At 33.1% G+C, this 13,675-nt stretch overlaps 1 protein-coding gene across 1 annotated transcript; it reads left to right on the top strand.

The window, feature by feature from the left end:
• Window positions 1-7,581: 7,581 nt before the first annotated feature.
• LOC120006856 (LOB domain-containing protein 29-like) lies at window positions 7,582-8,369 on the top strand. Its single transcript, XM_038856964.1, has 2 exons — window positions 7,582-7,863; window positions 7,962-8,369. Exons 1-2 carry the CDS (start codon window positions 7,582-7,584, stop codon window positions 8,367-8,369), a joined length of 690 nt encoding a protein of 229 aa, XP_038712892.1.
• Window positions 8,370-13,675: the final 5,306 nt, after the last annotated feature.

The following is a 13,675-nucleotide window of genomic DNA, read 5'->3' as shown; positions in this document are numbered from 1 at the left end:
ACGACATCATACAAGCTTGTCATTTGGATATCCGATACGGGTCTAAACTCTGGCCATCAGGCCCGCATGCACAGAAGGTTCCCTTCTGATAACTCGGTCAGTTGGGTCAAATTCAACGCGAGGTTACGAGGGTATTACTCATAATCCTTCAAATTATTTTTTTTGATAATCGAGAACAATATCATACAAGTTTGTCTTTTGTACATCCGATATGAGTCTAAACTCAGGACGTCAAACCTGCACGTACATAATTTTCTCACCTAAAAACACGATAAGTTCGGTCAAATTCCAACGTGTGAACACAAGGCTATTACTACTAAACCTTCAAATGACTTGAGACTAATCTAGCTTTTACCAAGGTGTCTTTGACTGTATTATATGATACCAAAAATCAAGTCTTTAAGCCATGTGAATTAAGTCTTGATTACAAGTTTCCAAATTTGACAAATATATACCCTATATTTGTCACTACATATATATATATATATATATATATATATATATATATAACTGATTAAGTCCCTAGATTATGGTTTGGACTTGAAAAATTGCCCCCCATTCAAAGTACATATTTGAAATTTAAACTGATTATAGCAATTAAACTAGAAGATTAAGATAGTGAAGTGTCTATGGATCATCAAGCAATTGCAATTTCGTCCTCATTCACATTGTCGGGATTGAAGTATACGTTTGAACAAACTGGCTAGAGTAAGTAAAACTTCTTAATTAGTAATTACATCACCATGTCACTTGGATATTATCGTCGAGGACAATACCTACAATAAACCATGCTTTAATTCTTTTTTTTGAGAAGAAAGTCCATTAACGCAACTCCACAGATACATCAATGGGGCGCTCCTTGTCAACCAAGGAAACAGCCTCATGAGGACAACCATTCCTCCAAATTGTTTTCCTACTACCATTCTTAGCTAAACGAGCTAACAAATGAGCTACAGAGTTACATTCTCGTGGTACATGATATAATTTTAAAAAGAATAGTCTGTGTTATATTTAATTTGGTAATCGAAAGTGACACGATACAAGTGTGTTAACTCTTTGGACATCCGACATGGGTCTATATTCATACTGTCAGCCCGCGAGCACAATAATTTCCTACTTAAGCCTTAACGATAGAGTGAGTTTGGTTAAAACCTAACACGTGGCAACAAGAGTATGACTCCTAGTAGGAATCAAACTCATATATCTCCGAGTACATATATACAGTTTGATCTCAAATAGATTTACCAACTACACTATCGGGCAAGTTGTTATATGTTTGTGTTATATATGTTTATGTATCAATTAGAGATAGGTCACATTGAGGGATATTTAATTGTATATAATTATATTTTATATATCACTGAATTGCGTGACTAAATATGGTTCTTCTAGATTGAGAGAACAAGAGATGGAATAAATAAATAAACCCGAGAATAATATTTGTGAAAATATAATTCAGAACCAGAAGCACACGTGCAATGACCCCACGTGCAACCTCAGTGTCGGCTTGACTAGTCTCTAAAGTGGCCCATTTCGGCATCATTTCCCAACTCCAATATTGTTGTCAAATATATTTTTTTCTTCTTCTATATTTTAAATTATATATATATATATATATATATATATATATATATATATATATATATATATTACACTCTTCGAACGAAATTAAGTAATAAAATAAAAAGACTGTTGAGCAGTAATTGTAGGTTTAATTTGACCATAGTTTAATTTGTAAGTCTGTTCATTGTCCACTATGTCACGCTAATAATTTATTCTTCTATTAAAACCTCGAAGCTGGAACTTTAGTGTTATATATATATATATATATATATATTATATATATATGTATATACTATAATTATTATATTTTTGAGATTGATGTTATTATAATAATGTGATTACAAGGAAGTTGATATTAGCATGTATAAGTGTATAGAATTTACATACAATTACATACAAATCGTATAAGATTATATGGGTTAAGTAAACTTTTGGTCATTGAAAGATAGTCAAAATTTCATTTTGGTCATCCAAAGATCAAACGTTCCAAATTGATCACTGAAAGATTTTTTTTGCTATCCTTTGGTCACTCGGGCAGGTTTTAACTCTTTTCGGGCAGTCAAAGAGCCATGTGGCATCTAAAATTCAAAAAATTAATTTCTTATAAAAAAAATGTGATTATGTGTAATTCTTTTAAAAAAATTAAATTTAATAAATAATTCAAAATTCCACCTCATCTTCTCCTCCATGTAAAAAAACCCTAAATTCACCACATCACTCGCCACCTACCTCTGCAGGCTGCAGCCATCGCCTCTGCAATCAGAGTTTATCTTTCTTCCCATTAGTCCTAACTCCTAAGCAACAATCAGAGCTCACCATCACCTTCTTTTATTCATTCTCCTCCTGCCCCTCTCCCTCCTCAATCTCCCACCAACGCCACCGCTCCCTCTCCGTAACCACCACCACGGTGCCATGTCCGATCTTGCAGCCAAACACCCCCCAAATCTCCAAGGACACCACCAAGATCTCCAACGAAGCTCCAGATTTAACAATACCCAGATTTGGATTTCTTGATATAACAAGAGTAGATAAAGGTGTTGGCATCTCCTCTTGCATAGTCGGGTCAGTTTTGATCTGTAGATGTGGTGAACCTATCCACCAAAGCTGCAAAACGAAAATCCCTATTTCGCATTAACTGCATTGTCCAAGCTTGCAATGGATCAAAGACAAAGACCCAATTTCATGGACAAATTATTATATTTGTTAAAAAATATATTTATGAACAAAAAAATGAGGTATTATTATTATTTTAAAAAAATATATTTCCATTTGGATAATATATATTTATTTTTCATTTTCATTTCCACCTTGGCAAGCCACATAAGCAAAAAGAGTTGGATTTAATGGTCAATGTGACACCTTAGCAAGTGTGATTGCCCAGAACCCCCATTATCTGCCCGAGTGGCTAAATTGTAGCAAAAAAAATTTTTGGGTGACCGACTTGAAACGTTTTATATTTGGATAACCAAAATGAAATCTTGAGTATCTTTCGGTGATCAAAAGTTTACTTGATATATACGGAGACTTTGAACATTTTCAGAGCTGGAGGGCACGTGTACATCTATTCTAGTGGGACCCACATATCGTGTGCAATATAAAACAATATTTTGTCACTCGTGCAGCGTGTCAACATCATAATCAAAGGACTTTGCATTGTGGTTTTTTTTTTTTGTCGGCACGTGCACCGCAATCCAGACGAATTATAAACCACCCTTCCTAACTGAGACGAAGGTCCTGCAATAGTCATCACATACGTCTATTTCGTTTATCAAATGTAAAAAATTAGGTGGAATACTTAACATTAACAAATAAAATGGACGTCTGCGATTAAAATTATTATTGTGATTTTTATTGTAATGACCCTTAACCCTTTCCTAAATATTAATTCTTACTACTTTAAATTTTTTAAATATGAAGCACCACTGTTTATTTTGAGTTCAATTTTTCAATGAATTGATTAGTGTAACTCATTTGGTGTAGTTGATATTATCATAGAGACTAGAGAGTTATTGTCCGCTTTGTGCCTTAAACTCCCATGATTTTGTCCTTAAAAAAGAATTCTCCATTGTTAAGATTGATTAAATCTTTATTTATGAACCAAAACCAATATCATTAACATCATTAAATAATTATATTGTTTTGCTATACATGAGGGGGGGGGGGGGTGTGATGAACTATTGTCACGCGTTACTAATTAGTTGTATGGATGTAGATCAAGGTAATTAATTAATTACTTTGAATTCAATACTTAATAAGTCTTTCTTACATATTTTGTTATTTGTTTCCCTATCGCTTTTCGAGCTGTACTTATTCCAACAGTATGGTGGCCCGAGTGCCTTATAGGCCTCCATTTCTTTGCTCCTTAGTTGAGTATATGAATATATCGTGTCTTTAAGCCTTTCAAAAAAAAAAAAAAAAAAAACTTTACGCGTTGCCTTTAAACTCAATTTTGGAGGTCTGAATTAATTTTAAATTAATTGATTAGTAAATTAAGTTGAAGAAACATCTACCAGCAAAGCATGAACTACAAGCAACTTTTGATTAATATTCATGTTTATAGAATTATTTGATGAATCGGTGACACATCAAATTCAAAGCATTCATCACAAAAAGTGGAGTCAAGTGATTGGTTCAAACGTAACAAATCCAGAAAAAAACATAAACCCTAATTGTTCATAAAAAAAAATAGAAGGTTCAAATATTCTATGTATAAAGAATAATGTCTACCATGAAAGCTCAATACATATTTATATATGTACAGTTATGTACTCAATACAAACAAAATACCCCATTAAGATGTATATATATATATGTATGTATGTATGTATGTATGTATGTATGCAGATGTTCAGTCTGATTGGCCATGCAATACGACAGCAAAACATGCGAAATCTGAAATGAAGATTTGATTCAGATGCTCTCTCTAATGACTAATCACTTTGTTAGTGAAAATACAGGTTGGTGTATAAGTACGGACTATATAAACAAAACATGTCTTGCACTTATAATTATTTGAATATATATATGTGTGTGTATGTATGTGTGTGTGTGTGTGTACAGCTTGTAATGGTAGTTTTGGGCATCTGCATGTATCGACAAAAGACATACACACACATAACCTGTATGATCTGCTTAATTATCTAATTGATGACAATTAAGTTTCGCTAATCATCCTTTAGACACCATAGAGAACACAAAAGTGATGAAGAATCTGTACTTATTCAATAACATTTTAATTGGCAATACTTAATGTACATAATCCTTTCTTGTCGGTCCAGCCTTTTCTTTTTATTTTTCTAAATATAAAAGTCATTAAGAAAGGTTTATATACAAAATTGATTGTGTTTAATTCCTTCTAAAAGGCTCGGTGCTTTTTCTTTCTCCTAAATTAATAGTAGCAATGCCTTATTAATGTTTTAGCAAACTACTCACAAGGTTATTGTAGTAGACGGGATTAGAGACATACAAGATATATGCAACATTTTTCTCGTATATTATGCAGAGAGACTATTTTTCGGGGTTCGAACATATAACCTTTAAATTGTACCTCTACAACTTAACAACATAAACGTTTGTGTGTTATTAATTAAAAGAAATTATTATAAAATGAAGAAAAGAAACTACATCTATAAGTCTTATCATCAATAAGGAATTCAATTTTGTTTTTGTTTCTTTTTATAAGTGGGGATCAGTAATCAGGTAGAGCTACTAATGTAGGGTATCCTTTTTCAAGAGCCTTGGATATGCAAAAAGGCTTCTCAAGAATTCTTTTTAGTGTTTAATCAAATAATATTCCATATTAATCAAACAAATTAATTAAGTAGTATCTATCTATCGAGGTGATTTTTTTTTTCTTTTCATAGGTAAGATTTTGTTGTTACAAGACAAGAAGGTGAAAGAATTCTAACACTTATCGGATTCGAACTTTGGGTATCAACGGAATACACGTTATCCTTATGGCTACATCAACAGTTGAAGTGCGCTCCTTTTAAGATTAGATGAACCTATACTAAAATAATAATTGCCCAAAGTTGATGATTAATTAATTTAAAAATCATAATAAATTAAAATTGCATTGTTGTTGTCCCCAAGGTCATTCTTCTTCCTTTTTCATGCTCAAGTGGCCAACAAGTACACGACTTAAAAAGAAAGTAATATTGGTGGGATAGATATTGGCTGCCAAATGAGGTCGATCCATGCCATGCATAAACCAATTTTTCTAGTTAAGTGATTAGCTAATTAATCCACATGTGTCCCTCCATTGTGTTGTACCAATAGATTAGCCTTGTCATCATTCTATTATAAGTAAGCTAATGAAAATGTGTGGCATTATGGACTTGTGATTGGGAAGTAAATTAAGGGTTTTCTTCTTAGGCTTATCAATAAGAATGGTTTTGTTCTTATTATAGACTGTTTTTCCTCTCACATCTTTTTTAACCAATAACAATAAGTTGCAAATTTATCATCATTTGGACATCCGATATGGACCGAAACTCAAACAGTCAAATCCGCGAGCACGAAAATTTCCCACCTAACGACGAGGTAAGTAGGGCCAAAGCCTAAGAACATCCCGAGTACATACGGTTTTGCCCCATCAACTAGGAATGTAAAAGCTTGTATTAAGATACAACTAGCTTATATTAAGATCATATTAAATTAAATTTCAATCTTAATGAAGTTGGGAAGTCATTATTAGGTTGTGGGAAGTGGGGCCAGTGCCACATTAGGGCAAGGTCTACATGTTGGTGCCTATGTGTGACAGAAGAAAGTGATTGATAATAATTAATCACTATTTTAATTATTAATTAATGCAATGGTACTGTTTAATGCTCGACAGCCATGGCCTTCATGACTTTTAATTAGTATGTAATTAATTCCTATTATCATATGTAATAGAGAAGACCCCATTTGTTCCTCTCCCTTGTTCATCAAAGTGTACTATTCCAGTGTCACTATCTTTTGTTTTCTTTCATTCTTGGAATGTGCTCTATCTTTTTGATCCCTTTTGTGTTTTTTTTGGACATTAATTATGTTTAATTATCTGTAAATATAAAAAAATAAATTACGTTAATTCCACCAAATGTGTCCTATGAATAGATTCCCCTCAGACAACCTTGGTGTTTTTGATGTACAGAAATATTTTTAAACTAGGTTTATTATTGATAGATTTATTTCTGTAAATTAATTATGATGAAAATTACACTAGTACTTATATAAGTTGGAAGAAATATAGCTAGCTAGTTTGGTTAATAGGGTGTAGTTTAGGGGGTTATTTCTATATAATTTTAGGGTTATAATCTAGGAGCATTAGTAGCTCTTATTGATCACTATATATATATATAAATATATATGTTATGCTCTGATTAATTAGTAACTAATAATTAATGTGTCATAGTGTCAGGCACATGTTGGGATTTTCCAACCTGATAACCACATGATCTGAAGGTTCGATTCATTAATATATTGAGAATTGAATGGCTTTAGATCATTTGATTTGTATGTAAGTACTACCTAGCTAGCTAGTTCAGGAGTTGCTACCACGTATATACATACATATATATATATATAAATTACTGCATATGCAATGAAATATTTTAGATAATTAGGAATCTTTACAATATAAATAGTAAATATTGTTCCAATTATCACATTATATATATATGGAGCCATCAAAATATATAAATAAAAGAGAGAAAAAAACCATCTAGTTGTATATAAAATTAATCAAGAAACAAATACAAATGGGTTTGGTTTAAGTTAGCTCTTTTTTGTCGTATAAGGATGTAAGATGGAATCTCATGTGAGGGAATAAAAATATTAGGACAAGATTGTTTTTAAAGGGGGAAATAATGAAAAATGCAGGCCATTTAGGGGACCAATTGCAATTAACAATTCATCCACCCCCTTCTCCCTTTGGTGTTTATATACTTGTTCATCATTGCTTAATTGCTCTACCTATCTATAGCCAAAACAATACAAACAAACCCCTAAGAGATCAAATTAACCAATTAATCAAAGATGACTGGTTCATCTGGTTCTCCTTGTGGAGCTTGCAAGTTCTTGAGAAGAAAATGTGTGAGAGGTTGTGTTTTTGCACCTTATTTCTGCCATGAACAAGGTGCTTCTCACTTTGCTGCCATTCACAAGGTTTTTGGTGCAAGCAATGTCTCAAAGTTGCTTGCTCATCTCCCTGTGAGTGATCGGTGCGAAGCCGCCGTAACAATCTCCTATGAAGCTCAAGCTAGGGTTCAAGATCCCATCTATGGTTGTGTTTCACATATCTTTGCTCTCCAACAACAGGTAATTTTTTGATTGTCCTCACTGTTTTATAATTGGTTTTGTTGAAACCCTAATTTTGTACGGAATTTGATGTTTTGTACGGAATTTGGACTCTCTAGGTTGTGAATCTTCAAGCACAACTAGCATCTCTCAAGGAACAAGCAGCTAGAACATTTGTCAACGGCTCTGGTGCCGTAAACCCTAATGAGAAATACTATGGAAAACAAGCTTTTTTCCACACACAAGATGTTCAAAGCTGGCTTCATCAGCAACTGGAGAGTACTAGTTCAAACATGGTGCCACAATTCAATATTCCAAACCTCACCAACAACCATGACAATGGAGTTTTTGGTGTGAACACAATGGGAGACTATGGGAATTCAGTCAATCCAGAAGACAATACCACGTTTGATAGCTTCGAAGAGGCTTCGAATTCGATCGACGTGCAAACAAACAGCTGGAATTTCCAGGGCTGCAGTACTGACGACCTTCAGTCGGTGGCGTTTGGTTACATGAGACATTCATGAGGAGATCAGATCATATATATATAATTGGTGAAGATCATGAATTTTTCAATTTTGGATTGCTGATGCAGTACTTTGAGACATGAACTTCTGTTTCCATTAATAAAATTTTTAAAAAAAAACTTAGGAACCCTAGAAATGTTAATAGAATCAAAAGCCCTACCCGTTGTTGGTTTTCAATGAAGTATTGGATTTTGGTAGAATAAGGGATACATAGTGTACTTCTCTCTCTCTCTCTATATATATATATATATTGTAGAGAGAAAATATGGTTTTGTTCAGGTCAAGTTGTGTGTTTTAGACCTATAAATTAAGGACCCAAATCTTTGACCTAATGAAGAATATTACCTATATACTTTCTCTCTTCATATAATAAGATCTGGTACTGGCAGAGTATCCCTATTGTCCACTTGAGTACTTTCCTTTGAAGAGTGAGAAAGTAAATAGATGGATCGATCTAACCATTTAAGAGTAATATAGTCTTTATAGGACAATATTAGCTTTAGATGCTTAGTGTAGAAACTAATGAAGTTGTTGAATTTCATAGTGTCTAGGGGTAGTTGTTGCATTATCAAATGCATCATTATATATGCCATCTTTAACATGATATACATATGTTAAATTACATGAAATGGTAAGTGGAGACTACTCATAATAGGTGAAACTGACATCGAGTTCTTATTTGACTTGATTGTCGGAACCCATTTGGTCGGCACTTTACTTGTATCCAAGACTTCCGACTATCATCATTTGTGTGCTGTTTCGTAGATTGTTAGTGACCCGTTTTGAACGTTCTTTGATTGTAGATTCGAACACCTACACCTGTATTAATTTCTTATATGAACACAAGAACAACCTCACGCGATCCTGGGAACATTAAATACTTCCTAGTCTTTCATTTATCAAGGCATATATTTTGGGGAAATTCATTTATATAGTCTCGTATTTCCATTCTTAATTCATTTCTGTCCCTGGCTCGCAAATTTATTTGAATGCATGGCTTGATCAATATAGTCAGTTTGAACACACATTACCCAAAAAGATAAGAATCTGAAATTGATAATGGTATGTGTGTGTCTATATATATATACCTTTCTCTCCTCATAGATTTATTATTATCTATTGTCAAGATTACATGCATTAGTAACATTGTTCAGTGTGATCTTGGGATTAGAAACTTTGAATGCAGAAATACGTTTCACTGATTCTTGATGCTTTCACACATATATACACACACATATGTTTTATATTTTACTTGATTGCCAAGGCTAAAAATGTGCACACTAACCTCTTCCTTTTTCAATTGAATTTCAGGTCCATGGAAGATGTTTTTTAGGTAAAACTGTAATGGAGATTGCAGGGAGCTAGCAGCCTTAATTGAGTAGTGTGACTGAAATAATGAGCCTTCCTCCTTAATATTGATGAATTGTGTGAGGTTAATTTGAAGAAGATTGTTCAAGGATGCATTATGAAGTACTCATGATTTGCAAGAATTTTAATTCAGATAATGAAACATAAAGTACATGAGTCAAATGACATCTATGATATCTATAATTAGGGTTTTGAAGTTCTCCTTTTTCTATAGCAACTGGAGTTTTGAAGTAGTACTCTTGTTCAATATATACAAGTGTTCTGAATGGATTATTTTTAAGAATGAAGATCGCCCGTCCTTATATACACACACACACATATGTATGTATGTATGTATGTATGTATATATATGTTATTCTGAATACATTGATGAAATGCTAAGTTGAGCATTAATCACTTGGAGGATGATAGTATAGTTTGGTGAATCTTTTTGGGGCTAAACTGTATGGACTCAGGAGAACCTCAGTTTGATTCTCACTTGGGAATAATATCCTTGTGGTCACTTGCAGGGCTTTGGCTTAACTTATTATATCGTGATGTGGGAAACTTCTGTACGTGCAGATCCGACATCTCAAGTTTAGGCCTATATCAAATATCAAAATAATAAAGTCTTGTAGTGTCAGTTCTTGGTTAACAAAAAAAAAAAAAAAAAGGTTAACCATTCACATAATTATTGATTTTCACAATTCAAAAGTGAATGCATATATGTATTTCCTTCCAAATTCGGCTTCGCAGCTTCTTTGCGTGCGTCATCAGTGCATGCATGCCTGATCGGAGAAGTATGGACCATTTATTGGCCCAACCAACTTATATGGTAAAGTGAACTTGGGCCTTACTTCAGTCTTACCAAGTGTGGCCCACTTTTATTGGGCTTGACTGCGTCAGCTGCCTCAGTTCCATGCCGACATTACCCAATTCATAAATGGGCTTTGTCGATTGTTTTGACTTTTGAGTATTTTGACTTTTGAGCATCATTTTGGGCTATATGTGTGTAAGGAAATATTAAAGGTTGGTTTGACTTGTTTTCTGTTTTTTATTTTATTTTATTTTATTTCTGTTTTTCGTGTTTTCCAAAATGACAACTAAACATGTTTTCGAGTTTTTTTTTTTTCAGAAAAACAAACATATTGATACTAAACATACCCTTATTCACCTCAATAATATTAAATTTTTGATAAATTAATTTTTTTTCAGAATCACTTTGACACTAACATGAAAAGACACATTGTTACCCATTCAAAATTGGTATTACGTCATAAAATTAAATAAAATAAATGAAGCTCATCAAAGCATTTATTGATTATTTTCCATTGACCACACATGCATTTGCTTGCTTTTGATTTCAATTACTCCCTCAATCCCATTTTCTTATTCCTCTTTTCTATTTTGGGTTGTCCCAAAACTAATGTCATTTTTCTTCATTAATTAACAATTTTGTTATAGTATTTCAAAATTACCTTTATAACTTTAATGACCATTGTTTCAAGGAAAAAAAAATGCCACCATAAATAAAGGTAAATTTAGAATAACATTGTTATTTTGTGTAATTAAATCATGTCTCATTAAAACATTGGATATGACAAAGAAATTGAGACGGAGGGATTATTTTTGTCTCTTACATAATACGGAAGAAACTAATAAGTCCAAAAGCTAGAGTTGTTACTTGTGAAGACAAATTATTACATCACAACATAATAGAGCCCCCAATCAAACGGCCATGATTGCATTTTGTGGTCAAAGATTCAATGGTATGTATTTTCACCATTCAAACTTGGTCAGTCCAACCTTTCCCTACACATGCTCTTTGTCTTCTTGCTTTTGTTTAAGAATGCAAGTTTTTTTCTTTCTAGACCAATCAAAGTGATCGTCCGCTCCACACCAAAATTCAGCACATATTTGTTCTCCTGTGCATTCTCCAAAAGTAATTAGGGTCAGAAAATGCATCATTTGTATAAGTACAATGCTAGAGACTCCTAAAATTTGATCCCTAAAAGTCCCTTAAATCTATGTGACATTAAAATAATCATTGATTAAAAATACACATGTAGGGTCCACTTCACCTCCAGCACTCTACATTAAATGGGGGTATTTTTGAGAATCACTTTTTGAGGATCACAGGCATTATCCTTTGTATAATATGAGCTAACTTTTATTTGTACATATAACACTCAATTAGGTTATGTGAATATGATCTGCCACCACAAGTCTTGACAATTATAGACACGCCACCTATGGTTCTATAATGTGAATCAATTTCTTTTTTGTGTCACATCGTTGGGTTTGACTCATTGATCCTAGGTTTTTACCACTCCAGATTATCAAGAGGGTCAATTACACGCTATTGTCCCTGCAGTATGATAAATGTTTGGCATCTAACATGCATGTTCTGTGCTCTTATCTTTTGAACTGGGTTTGACATGTTCAAAAGTGATGAGTTTCTTCTTCCTCTTGTCTTCCTCTTTTTAGGCTCTCTCAACTCGACTTTTCTGCGGGGACATGTTTTGTCAGTTGAACTCACATTCAACTAATCACCACTCATCACCCCAATTAATTAATGCTTCTTTGGAATAATCACTTTCTTAAGTTCAATTAATGGAGTCCAGTGGAGACATATAGTATATATTAAGGAGGACTCCATATAATGATGTTTCCCAATGTTCTTACATCATAGCATTTGGTGATCCGAATTGGTTTGGTGATTAAAAGTTGAAGAAGCTACTTAAGTCATATTGTAGCCTTGTGCATGCAACAAGGGAACACCTTGTCTTTTGATTTGAATACGACAACATAGGGTGTTGGTATTAAAATTTGAAAGAATACTAATTAGGGTAGGTAGACCAACTAAGTAGAATTAAGTCCATAAACCCTACACAAGTGGGTCCATAATTAATGCATATATGGTACTCTTTTCTAGGGTTTGCTTAATTAGACTTTTTTTAAAACCTCTTCTCCAATCCCTAGTCATTAATTGTAATGTCAAATTAAGATGATTTGCACGTGGATGTCTAAACATGTGAAGAAGATATAATCTATTTTTACTTCTTCACTTAATCTAGTCATCCTGTCAATTTCATAATTACTAAGCAAATAATAATGGTGTCACTTCAGTCCTTTCCTTGCAATATTAATCCAATAATGCATATTAGCATGAAGCGATAAAATTGACCAATATATGTAGAGCTCCTTTAAAGAATACTGTTTTGTCTTATTTTGAATAAGCCCATCTAACAAGGATCCGGGCTTTAGGGCTCTGCAATTTTATAGAATCTAGAATTCGCATCCAATTATTTGAAAAGTGCCACATTATTCTGTTAGATTTTGTCTACATTATATCTCTCTATCATATTATTTACCGTTAAATATGAATTTTGAGTTACAATGGTATGAATAGACAAAGCAGAGAGTAGGGATGTTGGAAAAAATCACCAAAACTGAAACAGACCTTAATCAAATCGATTGGTTAATTTTTTTTTAAATGACACATTTCTCCATTAAATATCAAATCAAACCAACAAATTGAACAAACCGCCTCCTTGGTTGGTTAAATTTACATTAAAAAAAATCTGATTGAAACTAACCGTGAACCTCGCTAACAGAAGGCTTGTGATCCCATTAGGATCAAAAGAAAACTACATATTTTGTTCACACAAAAATCAACAACAATAAAAAATATATATATATATATATATATATATATATATATATATATATGAAAATTCTCAAATGAGGGATCCCTCACTTTATTTAAAATGAGGGATCCATCTAACACCATTCATTATGTGTAAGTGTGACCCCCACATGTGATGGGACCCGCGTGGGACCCGCGAGTGAATGGTGTTAGATGGATCCCGCACTTTAAATAAAGTGCGGGATCCCTCACCTGAGAAGCTCTCTCTCTCTATATATATATATATATATATATATATATTCATCTAGTG

Source organism: Tripterygium wilfordii, chromosome 10, assembly GCF_013401445.1.
Source record: "Tripterygium wilfordii isolate XIE 37 chromosome 10, ASM1340144v1, whole genome shotgun sequence".
NCBI classification, from domain to species: Eukaryota; Viridiplantae; Streptophyta; class Magnoliopsida; order Celastrales; family Celastraceae; genus Tripterygium; species Tripterygium wilfordii.
The sequence above is the reverse complement of the archived record's forward strand: the minus strand, read 5'-3'. Positions and strand labels throughout refer to the sequence as shown.